The sequence below is a fragment of the Sinocyclocheilus rhinocerous genome, unplaced genomic scaffold, assembly GCF_001515625.1.
Source record: "Sinocyclocheilus rhinocerous isolate Xijiao unplaced genomic scaffold, SAMN03320098_v1.1 scaffold2584, whole genome shotgun sequence".
Lineage (NCBI taxonomy): Eukaryota > Metazoa > Chordata > Actinopteri > Cypriniformes > Cyprinidae > Sinocyclocheilus > Sinocyclocheilus rhinocerous.
This window is the reverse complement of record NW_015652145.1, coordinates 78,514-97,608: the sequence shown is the minus strand read 5'-3', so window position 1 is coordinate 97,608 and position 19,095 is coordinate 78,514. Positions and strand designations below refer to the sequence as shown.

The following is a 19,095-nucleotide window of genomic DNA, read 5'->3' as shown; positions in this document are numbered from 1 at the left end:
GGTCGTGTAGGTGGCTTCTAGAATTACAGACAAGGACTTAAAGGCGCAAAACAACAATTTTTGTTTTCATGAGGTCTTTAAATTAAATTATTGCTCAACAATGTGTTTGCTCATTAGATGGACTAGCCTGAAAAATGCAGTTTTAACCTGTTTTCTGCATTCTTTCTACAGTCTACATTTTTGCAAGTCTTTATTGGTGATATGAACTATTTTATTGAAGCATAGCAAATATATTTTGGTCTTTCCACATTCAGGCAAGGGACTTTGACAGGGTGTGCAAGGTTTTCTTGTGGTGTTTGCTGGGTTTAATGTCTACATTGAACAGGAGGATTTCTCAAATGTAATAAACTAAAAACAATCTCATGTAATTTATCCCATTTGCCGTTTCCTCAGCCATAGAGGCCGATGAGAGGGCTTTTCTACTAGCCTACAAGCCCGCAGTTGCCTTCCCTTCTAAGCTGTCTGCCACAGGATTTCTTCCCAAAGACATAGCTTTAGGTGAGTCTGAAACCACTGAGGCTGTGTCCACAGCCGCTGCAAATGAGACGACAGCTGGCAGTCTAGTTGCAGATACGGCAGCAGCTGAAGAGATCACTGAAGTCCCACCTACTAAGGAAGTCACTACAGGAAGTGAAGCAAGTAAGGCCTCAGATGTTGAGGCAGAAGGCCAGAAAGATGAAGACGATAGCTCTTCTTCATCCTCATCCTCCAGTGATTCTGATTCAGACTCTGATTCTGATGATGAGAAGCCAAAGACTGAAACACCAGTCGAGTCTGGAGAGAAAGCAGCACAGAAGAAATCTCCTGGTCTGACGATTGAAGTAGATGTTGCAGATAAGGAAGCAAAGCCTGAATCTGCCTCAGTTGGAGAAGCTCAAGAAAATGCTGAAACTGTGACTAAAGCAAAACCAGAAGAGGTTCCTGCACCAAGTGCTAAACCAGATGGATCAGATGAGACCCTTATTGATCCTGCCCCTATATTATCTCCCTCCACAACTGAAGCAATTCCAGAAGTGTCCAGTGAATCAATTACAGCTGACACTCCTGACAAGACAGTGGACACCGCAACAGATGTTAAAAAGGCGTCTACGGAGGAGATTGTTGTTGAAAAGGAACCAGAAATCAAAGCTGAAGATGCTGTCAAAGTTTCTGCAGAAGTTGTCCCAGAAGCCCCTACAGAACCTAGCCCTGAAGAAGTAGCCAAAACCGCTGTTGAAGCTAGTCATGGAGTAGCTCCTGAGGCTCCTGGAGATGTTGCAGCTAAGCCTGAGGATGCATCATCCAAAGCTGAGGCAGGAACGCCGGCAGCCCCTTCAGAAGAGCTGGTAGACCCTGCACCTGTGGCCGGCCGCTGATGCTGTAGACGCTCGGGCTGAGACGAACGTTGTGGAAACACCTGAGGGTACACCACACATCCTTACTCAGTTTCTTTCTCTGGATCCGTCACATCACAGAAACACATTTCTCTTACCATTTATTTAACACTAATACCTTTTCATGGCAGCAGTGGGATTGCTTTTGCACAAAGGCTTTGCTCAAATGGCTTTGCAACTTTTAATCTTCATTATGCATTTGCATTACATTTGCTTTTCTTATTAAGTTCTTATTGTATTTTCATAAATTTGCATGACTTCATTAATTCTACCTGGACTGATTGTTCCTTGGGTTGAGGTTTAAAATGGCTTCTATTAATAATTCATTACTTACTACTCCTTTGTCTGCTTTGTAGTATAACTCGTTTCAAAATAGTACTGTAGATCTAGAGTTTTTAAACTGATTTATTAGTTTGTGTAGTTATGCTGTAGCTCTTTTGTGTTTTATTACAACTATTGGGTGATATAATGTTTTATAACATTTATGGTAAAAACACGGAGCAAAATAATAGAGTAATGTGGAAAGATCCTGTCTTTAGAAGCATCTGGTTTACTTTAAAGTTTGATTGACTTGAGCTGTAGTGGGTGAAATGGAAAATGACAGAGTAATTAGTCAGACGTCTGTAGTCTAGGTAAAAAGCTAGAGGCCCCTCACACCTTTTATGTAAAGGACCACCTGTGGATTGAAAGTGATTACTGTAACACCATGAAAGTGTGAAGATTCAAATCCGAAATCCTTTTGAAGAGTTAGGAATTAACAGGAAGACTCTTCCTCGGTTCTTCCTTCTATGATCACTTTGTAAAAAACTTACTCGGCATGTAGTTGAATTTTTACTTTGATTTCTCCTTGCGCAAATATTTTCATTCAAGATTATCTTCCAATCTAAAAGAAATGTTCATTTACTTGTTCCTTGGGCACGGTACTCATTGTTTGGGCTTTTTTCCTGAAACAATTTCTCCTTGCGCAAATATTTTCATTCAAGATTATCTTCCAGTCTAAAAGAAATGTTCATTTACTTGTTCCTTGGGCACGGTGCTCATTGTTTGGGCTTTTTTCCTGAAACAGCTTCTTGTCTTTCAGTTGCTGTCAGATGCATTTTGTGTGATATTTTTTCCCCAGTTCCACATGTCTTACATTTAATCTCGTACATTATTGATTTCCTCAGAACAAGCCCCGGAGCCAGAGCTTGAACCCTTTGACAACACCACGTACAAGAACCTGCAGCACCACCACTACAACATGTACACCTTTGCTGATGTGGATGTAGATCTGTCTAAATACCGTCTGCCCCAGCCTTCCTCAGGCCGATCCTCACCCGGACACTGAGCCTGTGGTATTGCTACCTTTGTGCACAACCCTGTTTCTTCCCCATGTTCATTGTTCCTCAGATGATTTACTGGCAAATCGCAAGCTTTATGCTAGAATTCTATAATTATGGAAATAAAATGATTTCACTTCAACCGAGTGTATCTAGAGTTATTTGTTGCTGTTGTCTTCTACAGTATTTGAATGGTGTTAATCTCAATTTACACTTTATTCTAATGAGACTACGCTTGCCTTGACTTTATTAATAAAGGAGGGTAGTGTACTTCTAACATTAAATTGGCAAATGGTTGAAACGCTGTATTTCCTACATTAATTAAAATGTGAGACTAACATGATCCAGTTCCAACCATTTCGAAATGACCTCATTTCTAATGTTTTATGACTAACTTCTGCCTTATGTTAATTATTAGTTTCCACCATGGAATTAAAAAATTTAAATAAGGTTATTTTGACTTTTCATCTCACAATCGGGCTTCTGAATGTGCGTCCCAATTCACATACTTATGCACTATTCTATGCCACTTTGTAGTATCTTGTAGTAAATAGTGCTAGTAGTGCATTCACACTGAAAATTCCAAATAGAAAAAGTGCACTTTAAATACCCAGATGAAATATTTTCACATAGTGAGGTAGATATGTGGGGTGTGTTAGAACGAGCCGTTTTAGGGGGGCGTGGCAGAGTCTTAACTTTGATAAAGAATATCTCTTTGGTTTTGAGACTTTAGTCTTTGCAACTTCAGGGATCTTATCTATGCACAATCAGCTTGTAACACTCCAAAGAGAAAGGAAAACTTGAAATCGCATCATATGACCCCTTTAAATAACCGAAAAAACGAAGTGTGGAATGTTGGACACTTCATGCACTCAACTGTCGCAGCTTTAATTACGTAGCAGTGGGGGAGGGGCTATCAGAATCTGATTATGAATGACAAAATAACCTTATATAATTCATACACTACACAGCAGGATGCATAAGAACAGTGTATAAGTGCATACCGCATCATTTGGGACGCAGCTTTTTTTTTTTTTTTACACTTAGGGTTAGGTTTTCTCACAGCTCAGACTTTTTTTTTTAAGTTTACATCTTAACATCTCTCTTTTGTTTCCATCACACAATTAAAAATAAAATGGTAAATGTGACTTTTTATGTCAATTCTTTTTTACTCACAATTGAAAGTTTATCTCACAATTCTGCCTTTTCTTCTCAGACGTGTAAGTTCTGACTTTTTTTTCCTACCAATTGCAAGGAAAAAGTCTGAATTGTGAGATAAAAGTAGCATTTATTATTATTTTTGTTTTTGTTTTTATCCATCCATCCCGTGGTGGAAACAAGCTTCCATAGCAACTAACTGGAATTTCTGTACTTTTAAGAATTATTTCCACACTGCAAGATTCTAAATCAAGGGTTTAAATTACAAAAGATGCACAGATGTCATAAAATTAATAGAAATTTAAAGAACTATTATAAAATGTAGTTTGGCTCCCTTTGATTTTGATTTTGATTCTTTTTTGTTAGATAACAATCACTTAAATCAGGGTTTTAAACTGTTCAAAAATTGCAAATCTCATATAAAATTGAGAAATTTAAAGAACTATTATAAATTTAAGTGTTTTGTTCCTGACGTTGACGATCAACATTTAAACTCAAATGGTTTTTTTTAATATATAATTCATTGCTGTTTATGAGTCTTTGTGAACTGTTAAAGTGTACATCTGGAAGTGATAAAAAGTCATTGAGCTACAAATGCTAAAATACCGCTTTCAAGCATATTGTTAGAACTAATATATGAAATGTAATCCCTTTTTGGCTGTTTTCTCCTGGATTAGATGCAGATCATGGAGCAGTCAGAGAGTGACCTTGAGAAGGGCTTTGCCAGTGAAAACATGGGAAGCTCCAGCAGCCCTGTATCCACTGAACCACAAACACAAATGGATGTCTACAAAGCCTGTATATATAGGTGACATGAGTGTCTGAATTTACACTTTATACTTTTTATAAATATACATTACATTTAGAAATATATTTTTTAAATAAATTAATAGTTTTATTCAGCGAGGATGCATTCAGCTGATCAAAAGTGACAGTGAAGACATTTGTAATTTTTACAGAAGATATCTATTTCAAATAAATGCTGTTCTTTTGAATTTTGTATTCATGTGGCAGTAGCACAACTGTTTTCAACATTGATAATAAGAATTATTTCTTGAGCAGCAAATCAGCATATTAGTTCAAGGAGTGACTACAACAGTGTCTTCTCTTACACATGGTTCTTCTCCTCCACAGACATCCCCTCTTCCCTCTCTTGGCCCTGCTGTTTGAGAAGTGTGAGCAGTCTACTCAGGGCTCTACTCAGACCTCTGCCAGTTTTGATGTTGACATTGAAAACTTTGTACGCAGTCAGGAGAAAGATGGCAAAGCCTTCTTTAGCGAAGACCCAGACCTTGACAACTTGGTAAGAGATGTGACAGGTGTCGAAATAGCTAATATTATTGTATATACCTCATAGCTTTGATCTTAACTTCAAACACTGGCAAGTGTCACAACTGTTTCCTTTCTATCAGATGGTCAAGGCCATCCAGGTGCTGAGGATTCATCTATTAGAGCTAGAGAAAGTCAGTGACCTGTGCAAGGACTTCTGCAGCCGTTACATTTCCTGCCTCAAGACTAAGATGAACAGTGAGACACTACTGAGTGGAGAGCCAGGCAGCCCATACTCTCCAGGCCATGACCAAGTAAAGGCTGTGTTCCTTGAATTTTAGACACTGACACTAACAGCGAGTACACTGATGTAGTGTTTAATTGATTTATTCTTTTGCAGTTGTCCAACTCTTTCTCAGCTGCCCTCAGTCCCCAGGGCATTGTGGTGCCCTCGCAAGGTCTTCAACAAGGCAATATTACAGTGACTGCAGTCAATCCATCACAAGTGGTCACAGGTACATGTTCATCTGTCATTAGTTACATTGGGAGCTGCGAGGAGTTACAATCATATGCATATATGGCATATTTGAACTTTTGCAGATAGTTTGTATGCAACCACCTGACTGCATTGGGATATAGTCTAAAAAAAACTATGAGCACAAGGTGAAAATAAACAATATTTCTATGTCAATGTTATTCTGTAAAACGAGTATGAATAATTATATCTGAAATAATTATTTTATAATTAATAAGTTAATATTTACTTTTATTTTCTTTAATATGATTGTCTTTTGTTTTGTGTTGGTAATGAACGGCTGCTTCGAGCAATTTGAAAGTTCTGTGCGACTGCCACTAGGCAGGGGAAATGCGACAATCGTATGTGAATGTTGGTGCTAGTGGGTGGCTTTAAAGGGGTCCTATTGTGCTCTTTTACATAGTCTTGATTTTGTTTTGGGGGTGTACTAGAACAGGCTCTCAACACATTATTTTTCACATATTTTACATTATTACAACACCTCTCTCCTCAGTCTGGCATGAACGGCTCGAATAGTTCCTGTGTCAAATGAAGGGTCTTCAGTGTAAATATTGCGTCAATATCAAATAAATTTGAGTGCGATTTAAACCCGGATGATTGTAACCACTCTAAGTTCGTCTGCCTTGGGAAAGCTAGCATGTCTCAGACATAGTGATAACACTCGTTGCCTTCTCTAGTGCAGCTCAACCAGGTCTCGTCCCATTCGTCGATCTTTGTGATATCACAAATCCCGGAAAATATGCGTTGTAGTCCAAACGAGTCGTTCGTTGTAGTTTTTGAAAAATTTCTGTTAAATAAAATATCTCCCTTTGAATTGGACTTTGAGCTTTGTTACTTTGCAGATCTTTTTTATGCTCAAACAGCAACATTACAGACTAACTAAAGTTGAAAAAGCATAATAGGACCCCTTTAAAGTTTTGTTAAAAAAGTTGATTCACTGTTTTAAATCATTTTAGTTTCCATTTAAAAAAAAAACTCTCATAGCATTTATCATGTATTTGTTTATTATATGTGAACATTTTGAATCTAATTGGCAACATTGGCTATTTGGTTGAAATGATGGCTCCTCTGGGGGGGAAAGAAAATAGTAAATCTTGTTTTGTGCAGGTAATACAGTATATCAGCCAGTGACGATAGTCACACCACAGGGGCAAGTGGTGACACAAGCCATCTCACCTGGAACAATACACATTCAGAACTCACAGGTGTGCATGACACTCCAGCAGAGCACACACAAATATTTTTACACACAAGATCACAAGCAGACTTACTGATCAGTGACTCCTTGTACTTCCTGCAGCTCCAGCTTCAGCTCAATCAGGACTTGAGTTTCTTTGGGGGAGATGACAGCTCACCTAAAAACAAGCGTAGTGTTCTTCCCAAACAGGCTACCAATGTCATGCGCTCCTGGCTCTTCCAGCACATTGCGGTTAGTTGGCAAACAAATGTTTAAAGTCAGTCGTTGCAGTTTTGTTTTACCTGATATAAATGAATGAACACTTCACTGTTCACCTTCTTTATGTAGCACCCCTATCCCACTGAGGAAGAGAAAAAGCAACTTGCAATTCAGACAAACCTGACTTTACTCCAAGTCAACAACTGGTAAGTCAATCCAGCAAGAACACGAAGTAGACAGTGACTCTGTTGTTCCAGCCTCTCCGGAATGAATTATTCTGAGATTAATTGATTATGTGAAATTAACCACATAATAAAATGTTGTGTACTGTAATAGAATTGTTCAATAATATCATAAAATCATAAGCTTTATTTTTCATACTTAATCCTGTCATTATTGCCACATTATTATATTTGTATAAACACATTTGTCTTTAATTTTTACTTTTTACTTAATTACCAAAATAGCAGCCCACTTTGACAGCCCTATTTTACAGTTCCCAATCTTATGTTTTTATCTCCTTATGTATTCAAATGTTTAAATTAAGTTCTCAAATGCGGTGCATTTATGTATTTCCTTGAAATATTCAGACATTCTGCCTTGAAGTGCACCTGGGAAACGTACTTCTGAGTTGGGCATTTATTACGACGTCTATTGCTGATTGGCTACAAGTTTGTTTTGCAATTCGGCCCGAATCAGTTTTCTAAAGTGTTTTTGAAAAATCATATACCCTGCCTTTAAAGTCCTAAACACAAAAATAACATTAACAAAGCCAAATAATTATAGTGTGAACAGTAAACCCAAATAACTACATCTGAATTTAGAATGTAAAGAATATTAATTTCCATCACTTATTTATACATGATATCAAGTTGATGTTTATTAGCTGTTGTGTGCATCACACATTTAAAATCATTGAAATACAGCATGTGAAATTAAAATAACTTGCAAAGCCATTCATTATAATTTACTACAGATTTACTTCCCACGCACTGATCTAGATTATATTATTCTTTATATAACAATGTCTTTTATTCTTCCATGCATAGCGAGTGATGCAAAATATTGTCTTTTGGGTCTGTCCTGCAGGTTTATTAATGCTCGAAGACGGATCTTGCAGCCAATGCTAGATGCCAGCGCCACAGAGATGTCTAAAACCAAGAAGAAGACTCTTGCTCAGAGCCGCCCGCTACACCGCTTCTGGTCTGACACCATCGCCTCATCTGGAACCCAGCAGCAACTCACAATGCCAGACGGTACTGCCTCAAAATAATGTGTTCTTACAGCACTCATGCTCCAAAATTAAAACAAAGTCTGTTTTCTTGGTTTTAAATTACAGATTTTCCTTTACTGAATGTGTTGTGATTGTTTGCAGGTAGTATGGTTACAGTGGGGATGAACGTCGATGGCTTCCAGGCACTTTCATCAGATGGAGCAACTCTCGCCATGCAGCAAGTCATGATGGGAAATCACAGCGAGGATGAATCGGAGGAAAGCGGCAATGAAGACGACGCAGATTTGTCATCTGCTGACATGACCGGGCTGGGTTTAGATGTTAGCGACTAAGACACACGGATCGCAGGTCACACACTGCATGCTTACATTTACATTGGAAAACTTGCACATGACACTTGTGGCAAGAGATCCAGTCCCCTCGTAGACTTTCAGCAAAGCTGATACTTGTGCACTACAAAAAAAAAAAAAATTAAGAGTACTGTATGTTGGCTTATGTAACACACAAACAGTTTACAGAGAGCACAACGTTACTGAAAGATGCCGTGCGAGGAGTTGCATTTCAGCACCTGGTTTTATTGCGTAGACGTGCAGGTGCGTGCACTTTTATATAGAGACACTTCAAGAAGGTTGCAACAATAGAATGCAGATGAACGTTTTTAAGCTTCTGTAGTGAATGTTTGTAATGATTGTTTTCTATATTAACTCATTTGAATGCCAAGATTTTAAGAGTTTGTCGTCGTGCTGTTTTATTCACACTGCATGTTCATGTTTTCTTCAGTATGCTCACGCTTGTAGAGAGGCTCCAAGACCGAGTTTGAGAAAAGAGATTATTATTTTTATATATGAACGTTGTAAAAAGTGTTGTTTTTTCTTTTCTTTTTTTTTTTTTGTTTGGGTTTTTTAGGGAATATTTATGTACAGAAACTATACTATCTGCCCTGTTTTCAGGGTATGACTTAAAAGTTTTTTAGAAAAGACAAAATAGATGTTGGATTATAAACCATTTTTAAATATGTAAATTGGGTTTAACACTCACATACAAAATGCCTTACATATTCTTTTGTAAAACTATACCGCTGATAAGCACAGAAAGCCTGATACATTGATAAAATTTTGTAATATGAGTTAAATCAAAGTCTCTTCCAGTAATCTTCATCCTTATGCTGAAGATGTTCCTTCGTTTCAGAGGGACCTCTTTGTTTTTGCTCTATAGGCTAATGTAGTTTGATCTAACACGTACTAAGCTTCCCTTAACAATCAGAGTTATGAAAGATGCTTTGGGAATTATGGCATAAAATGTCCATATAAAGGTCAAGTCTGAGTATTTTGCCACACCATTTTACATTAAATGTTGTAAATTGTGTGCTGTTTTCTAAACAATTATTTAAGGACTGTAAACACTACAATAGTATAACATAATAAAGCCTTTACAAAGTTTTGCAACAGTGAAAATACTTTTTGCATGGATGGGGACTTTGTTCTTTTTTCTCCATATTTATTGCATATTAGATATAAGCACATTGTCGCTTGTGTGTCTCTGGAAATTTGTGTATTTAATCATTCATGACACATCAGAGGATTGTTTGGCAGGTATTTCTTAAAACAATAGCAAGTACTGTATAAGACTACTTACACCAAATAAAACTTTTTCAGATTTGAGTGCACGTAATACAATGATTTCTTACGCCGTGCCTGTATATGACATACAGTGACCAGTGCAAGGTTGTTGTTTTTTTGTGGAGTTTCTGCCTGGATTCAGTTCCTTGATGTCTTTCCCATAATTAAACTGTAGAGCTGGTTGTAGAGGGGTGCAGCATTTCTTCTCTCTGTTTGAAAAGTAGCAAAGAAAATGATTAATTTTTTCTTCTTGTAGTTTCGTCTAATTCTTAAACCACAAGAGGGCGCTGATTCATCAGAATAACTGGTGAAATCAGGTGATAATCTGTATGACCTTTCTCAACAAAAATGGCTATTCCCAAATGATTTTCCCACAGAGTTTAACCATCCACCTTTTCTGGTTCTGGTATTTTCCCATTTACTTTCTTTAAAGGGGTCATATGATGCGATTTCAATTTTTCCTTTCTCTTTGGAGTGTTACAAGCTCTTGGTGCATAAAGAAGATCTGTAAAGTTGCAAAGACTAAAGTCTCAAATCCAAAGAGATATTCTTTATAAAAGTTAAGAGTCAACCATGCCTACCTAAAACGGCTCGTTCTAACATGCCCCTACATATCTAGGTCACTATGTGGAAATATTAGCATAATGCCGCCCAAATGTGCACGCAAAGAAAGAAGGCGTGGTTTCAGGAACAGCAGTCGTGTTGATGCAGCCATGTCAGGGAGACGGTGTGTGTTTCAGTGCGAAAGCAAAAGCACTTTATTTGGCCTTCCGGAAGTAGATGCAATTAGGAATCATTGGTTAAGATTTATTTACAACAGAACAGCACAACCCAGATGTTCGAATTTGTGCAACGCATTTTATGGACGACAGTTTTTTTTAACCTAGAAGAGTACAAGGCTGGCTGTGCACAAACGCTATTTAAAAAAAAAAAATAAAAGGGTTAATTCCGACTTTGCTATGACAATCTTGAATCAGCGACTGTAAGTATGTTTTGTTATTAGTTTAAGTATTTGCTATTGACTGTTTAAATGCGGAGTTTTGCGCAGCGCAGAGTAACGCGATGTGTGCGTGTGTGTGTGTGTGAGGGGAACAGGGTCACATCACAGGAGAGTGAACTGCCTGTCAGAAATCATAGCACGTCAGCTGTCTTAACCGCGGCTTGTGTACTGCATCATCACTGTGTCTGTCACGCGACTTTGTTGCCCTTTCGGGCTTGAACTGATGGTAAAATTAACAACATTATTAACTGTCTTGATATTTACTTTGAAAGCTGAAGCTCGTGATTATGGTAAGGGGCGTTACATTTCCGACGCGTGCTTGTGGTGTTCGGCCAATCACAATGGACTGGGTCAGCTGGCCAATCAGAGCAGACTGCGCTTGTCAAAGGAGGGGGCTTTGTTGAAAACGACGTGTTTGAGAGAGGCGGGGCATAGAGGACCTACAATAATGTACAGTATTTGAAAAATAATGTCTTTTTTGAACATTAAAGCATGTCAACATATTCTGTTACACCAAATACACAAAATAATGATCTTTAAAATAGCATCATATAACCCCTTTAAGTTTTAAGAAATGAATCACAACATTGCCAACTTTAATTTGAAGCAAAAAAAAAAAAAAAGTGTACAAAGTTCATAAAAAGGAGGCCGTCTCACTATATAGCTACCTTTTGACAAACTACAAACTTCTGTCTCATACTTAGTTCACAGATACACATGATACACATGATCACTATCCTGACCTCCATCTGCAGATGTATCCAGGTAAACCCCAGGTTTGTTCTTTTCTGCACAGCCTTGTCCCCAGCTTGTGGCTCCCACCAATTTCCAGGTAAAGGAATCCTCACAAGCCAGTGGACCACCACTGTCTCCCTATTACCAACATGGACGAAAATATTTTTTGTAGGTCCTTCAGATATTGCACTTCCTTTAAACTGTAGTGTTTAATGTTGACTTGCACAATAATAGTACAAAGTTAATCAGAATTTGGTCTTATTCTAATAATTAAGCGTTGTCCAGAATATAAACCTTAAATGGAATTTGATGTGCATGAAAACTGTATTATATTCAGCATAGAATTGGTATAATATCACTATAATATCAAGTACATAAAAATCCATGGTGAGAGATATACCTGGCAGGAATCTGTTCCCCCGTCCAAGTAGCCTGCGCAGATCATGCCTGGTGATATATAACCTTGGTAAACCTCCGGCTGACTGCAGGCCTTTGCAGAGATCAGTGGGACTCTTGCTGAAAGCAGCGATACACTCCCTTCACCTAATAGAACACAACAGGACATTTTATCTCCTTGTGGGTCAGTTTACAAACTCAGAAGAATCAGTGTGTTGTTCTTTTTTTTTTTTGGTGGCTAGCACAGCATATTTTACTAAGTAGAGGCAGCACAAGAAATACCACAAAGTCTGTCATCGGTGGAGTGTAGTTTAATTGTTCTGCATCAAACAGAATTGCAGTCTGTTCATCTGAAAGGCTTGACTGGCTAAACATAACATGACTGGTTCAAATAATGGTGTGAGTTTTGGCCTGGACTTCCTGTTTGCCCCAGGGGTGTCAATGTTTGTGGCTGGTTCCAGATAGCCCCTCTTTGGGAGATGCTGCAGTTACAGCATTCTGGGGACAAAAATATTTTTCTCAATTGAAATATATACAAAAGTATCTGTGCATTCTCACAAAATAATTTTTCAGCATACAGTATAAGTGCAGAAAGACTTAACTCATGTACTTCCTAGGCTGCGTGGATCTCCTGGGCACTTGGCATGAACAGGAATGCTAAAAGATAACCCTCTCCAGGTATTATAGTTCAAGCCGTGTTGGAAAGATTGCATTTACAATTTAAATGCACATGAACGCCACCTCAAAGTCGTAATTATGAACGGGAAATTCAAGATTTTCTTTGAGCCCTAAGTTTCTGAGTTGTGGATGTGTCAGTGAGAAAACATGCTGCATCTATATTGATGATACATTTTTGAAATGTCTGAAAGTATTATATTTCATTTACCATCAGACTAGCTAAGCTGCATGTACAGAATATAATAGTATTGTCAGGGCTGTCACAAACATGGACCGAGGCCCAGTGCAAGTTAGAGGATGCAGGTCCTCCTCAGTGCATTTGTGATTTTTTTCACAGGTGGCGTCCACTTGGTGAATTCACGATCCTCTGTCTGTTCACAAACGTTTTCCAGGTTTGGTCACAAGGCCCCTTAAAGCATTAGGGCCTTTGCATAGCACATGTATTGTACAATTACAAATATCGTACAATTATACACCTTCATAAATTGAATAAAAACGAAAGCAGAACACCCGATGTGCATTCTTGATCATTTCATGTAGTAAACTTAAAAAAAGGTACATTGCCATCTTGCTCCGGCCAAATGCATCTGACATCATAATTATGATTTCCCAAATACAAAATACAAATTTCCCAGGAAGACTTGAATGCACCATTTGCCCTCATTGGTTTGAGTGACCTGACTGGTTCAGTTAATTAATATAACATTGACTTAACCAATAGTCAACACGAGTCTAACCCTGCTGGAGGCTTTTTGACCAACTGAGCATGTTGAATTGTTGAATCATTGGGCACTTGGTTAGAAAAATCACTCTGATTGGCCGTTCAGCTTATGTTGGGTACACACTAGACGATTTTAGGCCCAATTTTCACTCACTGACAGTTTTCTTGAGATTGCAGACAAAAGCCTGAAATCTGAGGCAAACTGGTACTTGTTCATGTGAGTGAATATTTATCAGTCTGCATACCTGGGCCTTTTGTGAAGACCAACCAAAGTGAAGATCAACTGATCAGCATGATTCATATTCAAAATGGTAAGCAAGCGCTGCTTTGTATATTTGAAGTCCAGTTTTCGCTTTCCCTTTTTGAAGGGATGAGGACTGCCACTTACTGATACAGACAGTTATCTCCTCTCACACAGTCGCAGAACATTCGTGCTAACTGGACATTGGCTGTAGTCTTTTGTGTGTTCAAGCACAACCTTTTGGCTAAAAACACAAGCAGCACGAGGCGACAACATAGCTTTCATTGCCACTAGTTCTTCTATGTCTGTTTGGTGTGTTATGGCCCTTAAGCTCCCAGACTCACCCCCATCATCAGTGGCACCCCATCCTGAGATCCAGCACATTTTACCATCCTCAAACTCCTCCCCAAAGTTCGGCAAACAAATAGGCTCCACAAAACCTGAAAAAAAAAAAAAATGCTGATAAGCCATTTGTCACAATGAATGCTAAACAAGGGCATGGAGGATGCAGGTTATTAAGATAAGTTTAAAAGTCCATTTGCATAACTGCCAGCCATTACACTAGCAATGGTTCTTCAGAATAACCTCTTATCATTTTAAAAGAACTCCTTTTGCAGAAGGTACCATTGAAGCTGAGGGGATGCACCAGTTTCATCAGAGCAATATCATTGTCCAAGCCCTTGGGTCTGTAGCGACTGTGATAAATGATCTTCTCTACAGCGAGAGATTGCACTGCTCAGTATAGGGTATGCAAACCTGCATGGAAAACAGCAGACTATGATCATTTCCATGTGGGTGTCTGAATATTGTTCCATGAGGACATTATAGACTCACCCGTATACACAATGTGCAGCAGTCAGTATCCAGCAAGATGATATAATGGAGCCTCCACACAGGTGCTCGTTCTGAAAGTGCAGGCTCACCTGCCAGGGGAACTGACCCTCAACCGACAGGTTACCGCCAACTATATGAGCATTGAACCACAAGCTATGCAGAAATAGATCAAATGATTGCTTATTAAACACTGATATGACGTTTTGAAGTTTTATTACATTTGCAATTTATAGTTTAGAAAGTGCAAACTTTTAATGCAATTTATAGTTTAGAAAGAGAAACTTTTAAAACAAATGCATTTCTAAAACACTTAAAGGTATGGAAGCTTATTTCCACCACAGAATACATTTTTATTTTTTTTTGTTGCTATTCAGTCATTATTTCTCACTATTCTGAGTACTGAGAAAGAACTCACAATAGCAAGATGTAGTTCTGAGAAGAAGAAGACAAGTCTGAATTGTGAGATAAGAACTTTCGCAAGCAATTGCAAGGAAGAAATTCAGAATTGTAAAATAAAAAGTCATAATTACTGTTCTTATATTTTTTTACTTTGAACTCTACACTGACACCTATTGGCCTGGATGTATGAGGTTGCCACTTCATGTAAGCAATACAATTTTGTTCTTTGGACATTATATATAATTTTTTCATTCTTAGTTTAGAAAGGTGAATCACACACATGCTGAGGCCTTCATGTGCAAACAGGAAGTCCAGGCCAAAACTCACACCATTATTTGAACCAAATAGCATTAGTGCTATTATTATGAATAAACACACCTGGTGATGTGATGTCAACATGGTGTCGCCAACATGGGGGCTACCTGCTTTTTCTAGAAGACTGAAAAAGTCTGAAGTCTTTATGTCATGTAGGTGAACCTCATTGTAATGATATTTCTCAAATGTGCTGTTTATTAGGTGTGAAACATTTTAAATTCCCAAAGAAAAAAATACTGAGTGTACCTTTAACATCACTAACAATAAGTATTTAAAAAAGCAACCATTAAGCTTTATCATTTTAAATGTATAAATCTGAAACTTTAGGATTGTGAACAATCTGGAATGTTGATATTTAAGCTATAATTGAGAAATGCTCCAAGGTGCTGCCACATTTACTGCTGCTCAGCAAACTTCATCACACTGACCAACTAAAAGCTGTTTGGTTCGAAAATGACTTTTGTGTGAGCTGTGCTTCATGCATCGCTCTAGTGACAGTTTTGCAGAATGTGACTGCACCTTGAAAAGTACTTTTGATGTTGCTTACCTATGCACTTAAGTGTTGTTATCATCCCCAGACTGCATTGGGTTTTACCAGGGAGAGAGAAGACAACAAAACCATTTAAATGGTTAAGAAATGGTATGCCATTAATGGGGTTAATTCATCCAAAACCACTTCTGCCTTGAGAAAAAAAGAAGGCCTATTTTTGAATAAAAATCTGCAGTGCAGGCCAAGACTATGACATAAGGAAATATCATATGACTAAAATGACCTTCTTTTGTGTACCATGGAAAAAAGAAAATGAAAAGGGTTTGTATTACTTGAGGTGAGAAAATGATGACAGAAATGGAACTGTTCATGCATGCTGAGTAAATCTACAAAATATGAATTACATTTGACTTTAAGATATTAATCTCCTGTGCTTGACAATGAAAATGAAAAGCAAATCAGCTGTAAAAGAGTTGCATTCTTAGAGGGTGAAAGGAAAGCATTAAGCACTTGAAGCTGTTGGCTACAGAACAAAGTAAATGCTAAAATCTTCTAAAGTATGCACAAGTGTTCTGGGAAACTGCTGTGAACAGATGGGACTCCAGGTCTAAAATAGTACAAAAGCAGTATGCGTCACAGAGATAAGGTAAGAGGCTGTGCTCTGTGTAAAAAATGCCCTGAATGGCTTGTATACATGATCAAATTTCCTGGCCAACATACCAAATTCAATTACATATTTACAACAGAGTCTACAATTCTAAGCAGATTAAACAGATACATTTAAATGTTTGACTTTTGCATGATTGAAACAATGAGGGCATCAGGTTCAGTTTTCAAGAGGTTTTAGTTCTGTGTAAATGAAATCAGATCAGAGCTGCTTTGTAGTTGTCACAATACTCAGCACACATCTTGCTTTCAGTCACATAAAATAATCAACTGAAGTTCAGTGTAAGAGCAAATGTTTGACTTTTGCATGATTGAAACAATGAGGGCATCAGGTTCAGTTTTCAAGAGGTTTTAGTTCTGTGTAAATGAAATCAGATCAGAGCTGCTTTGTAGTTGTCACAATACTCAGCACACAATGCTTTCAGTCACATAAAAGAATCAACTGAAGTTCAGTGTAAGAGCGGCTAGAAATGATTAAATGGGCTGATTACAAGTCAGTTTGATGTCAATGCTGTCAGTTACATTTAAAATGTTGGAAATTCTTTATGCCGGTAAAGGCCCAAGAAAGATAACTATAAAGATAACTATAACACCAAAGCATGATGATGTTCTTGTTTAGGCTATTATAAGAGTGCAGGGGTGCATTTCCCAAAAAGCAACTATGATCACAAGTTCTGTTGTTTCTAATAGAGTTCAATGGAACTTACGACCATAGTTAGCTTACGATGCTTTTGGGAAATGCACCTCTGATTGGCTGTCTGTGGTTTTAAAGTTCATCAGCTGGGGAAAAAAACAAAAAAAAGCTCTGAAAATGATTCCAACAATATTGTTACTCTGTGTCATTATTGTTCTAATTGTGGTGTGGACTTTAATATTCTTATAGAATGTGCATGATTATTAAATGTATAGTTATTTGCTATGGTTATTGTCATTGCCATTGTTCAGCAAATATCCGCAGGTGAAATCCATTTCAATAGGAATTCAAGCAATCGGGGATATTGCATAATCACATTCATATAAGATATTCCCAAGCAGATTTTACATTAGGTTCAAGTTGTTCACATGAATTCAATGTGTTGATGATGAACAGAAAGCTGCTTTGTTTGAATGTGACTTATGTGTGGGCTGTGCTTTATACTTTACTACACTATTCACCTTATTTAAAAAAACAACAACGCAGATTAAACAGATACATTTAAATGTTTGACTTTTGCATGATTGAAACAATGAGGGCATCAGGTTCAGTTTTCAAGAGGTTTTAGTTCTGTGTAAATGAAATCAGATCAGAGCTGCTTTGTAGTTGTCACAATACTCAGCACACAATGCTTTCAGTCACATAAAAGAATCAACTGAAGTTCAGTGTAAGAGCGGCTAGAAATGATTAAATGGGCTGATTACAAGTCAGTTTGATGTCAATGCTGTCAGTTACATTTAAAATGTTGGAAATTCTTTATGCCGGTAAAGGCCCAAGAAAGATAACTATAAAGATAACTATAACACCAAAGCATGATGATGTTCTTGTTTAGGCTATTATAAGAGTGCAGGGGTGCATTTCCCAAAAAGCAACTATGATCACAAGTTCTGTTGTTTCTAATAGAGTTCAATGGAACTTACGACCATAGTTAGCTTACGATGCTTTTGGGAAATGCACCTCTGATTGGCTGTCTGTGGTTTTAAAGTTCATCAGCTGGGGAAAAAAACAAAAAAAAGCTCTGAAAATGATTCCAACAATATTGTTACTCTGTGTCATTATTGTTCTAATTGTGGTGTGGACTTTAATATTCTTATAGAATGTGCATGATTATTAAATGTATAGTTATTTGCTATGGTTATTGTCATTGCCATTGTTCAGCAAATATCCGCAGGTGAAATCCATTTCAATAGGAATTCAAGCAATCGGGAATATTGCATAATCACATTCATATAAAATATTCCCAAGCAGATTTTACATTAGGTTCAAGTTGTTCACATGAATTCAATGTGTTGATGATGAACAGAAAGCTGCTTTGTTTGAATGTGACTTATGTGTGGGCTGTGCTTTATACTTTACTACACTATTCACCTTATTTAAAAAAACAACAACAAAAAAAAACATGCTGCTTGGTTGGTATTTGTTATCAAATAATTTTAATTTAATATAATCTTAGTAGCACAGATAGTTTTACCATTTACTGCACTCAGTTATTGGACTACTTATTTTCTCAAAAGCGGCGGATTGACAATGGACAATAGCCTTTGGACACAGCCTTTGAATTGGGATGCAGCTTGTGTCACCGCACATTAAGTCAAGGCTGTTCATTCCTGTTCTTGGAGATCTATATTCCTAACACCTGAACCAGCTAATTAAGATCTCCAGGAACACTTAATAATTAGACAGGTATTTTGAAGCAGGTTAACTTGGAACTGAACTTTGATCTTTGTTGCTTAAAAGCGATCTGTACTAGAAAAAAAAAAGGGGAAACTATCTGCTAAGTTCAGGACATTTTTCAGAATATTGCTGCCTTGCAAACACTGTAATTATGAGGAGACTGTTCTACCTGAAAGTGGTTATGTTGTGCATCTTGATGGCCTGCTGGACATTTGTGTGGTTCATACTTATTGACACCAGGTTACTTTGGAAGTCCTGTTCAATAGAGGACAGAGGAAGAGGTTTCGACTCCACATATCGTAGTTCTGTATGTTGTTTCAGGGTTGGCATCATCTGAGGTCCTCTGAGG

The 19,095-nt window shown here is 37.7% G+C and overlaps 2 protein-coding genes and 1 pseudogene across 3 annotated transcripts in view; 2 read left to right on the top strand and 1 right to left on the bottom strand.

Moving 5' to 3' along the window:
• Positions 1–368: 368 nt before the first annotated feature.
• LOC107713698 (brain acid soluble protein 1-like) lies at positions 369–3,059 on the top strand (annotated as a pseudogene).
• A 1,426-nt stretch (positions 3,060–4,485) lies between these two features.
• Positions 4,486–9,144, top strand: LOC107713719 (homeobox protein PKNOX1-like). Of its 2 annotated transcripts, none has more exons than XM_016519306.1 (9): positions 4,486–4,658; positions 4,985–5,153; positions 5,263–5,433; positions 5,520–5,634; positions 6,762–6,859; positions 6,961–7,083; positions 7,180–7,256; positions 8,140–8,306; positions 8,426–9,144. In XM_016519306.1, exons 1-9 carry the CDS (start codon positions 4,528–4,530, stop codon positions 8,614–8,616), a joined length of 1,242 nt encoding a protein of 413 aa, XP_016374792.1. In that variant the 5' UTR covers positions 4,486–4,527; the 3' UTR covers positions 8,617–9,144. The 2 variants fall into 2 exon arrangements, with proteins under 2 accessions (XP_016374792.1, XP_016374791.1); XM_016519305.1 differs by having other exon boundaries at positions 4,489–4,658; positions 6,955–7,083.
• An 833-nt stretch (positions 9,145–9,977) lies between these two features.
• The window catches only part of LOC107713697 (trypsin-like), a 12,966-nt gene continuing 3,848 nt past the window's right edge, over positions 9,978–19,095 (bottom strand). The window contains exons 4-8 of the mRNA XM_016519285.1: positions 14,299–14,388; positions 14,019–14,114; positions 12,039–12,181; positions 11,647–11,776; positions 9,978–10,112 (exon numbers count right to left, since the gene is read on the bottom strand). Coding sequence (XP_016374771.1) covers positions 10,042–10,112; positions 11,647–11,776; positions 12,039–12,181; positions 14,019–14,114; positions 14,299–14,388 — 530 coding nt within the window. The 3' untranslated portion in view covers positions 9,978–10,041. The remainder of the gene's footprint in view (positions 10,113–11,646; positions 11,777–12,038; positions 12,182–14,018; positions 14,115–14,298; positions 14,389–19,095) is intronic.

What these genes read in the sequence shown, in the direction of transcription:
- LOC107713719 (XM_016519305.1), top strand. Translation starts at nt 4,528, where the DNA reads ATGCAGATCATGGAGCAGTCAGAGAGTGACCTTGAGAAGGGCTTTGCC. An exon ending in TCCATCACAAGTGGTCACAG is followed by an intron (nt 5,635 to 6,761) that starts GTACATGTTCAT and finishes TGTTTTGTGCAG; the next exon opens with GTAATACAGTATATCAGCCA. An exon ending in TTACTCCAAGTCAACAACTG is followed by an intron (nt 7,257 to 8,139) that starts GTAAGTCAATCC and finishes TCTGTCCTGCAG; the next exon opens with GTTTATTAATGCTCGAAGAC.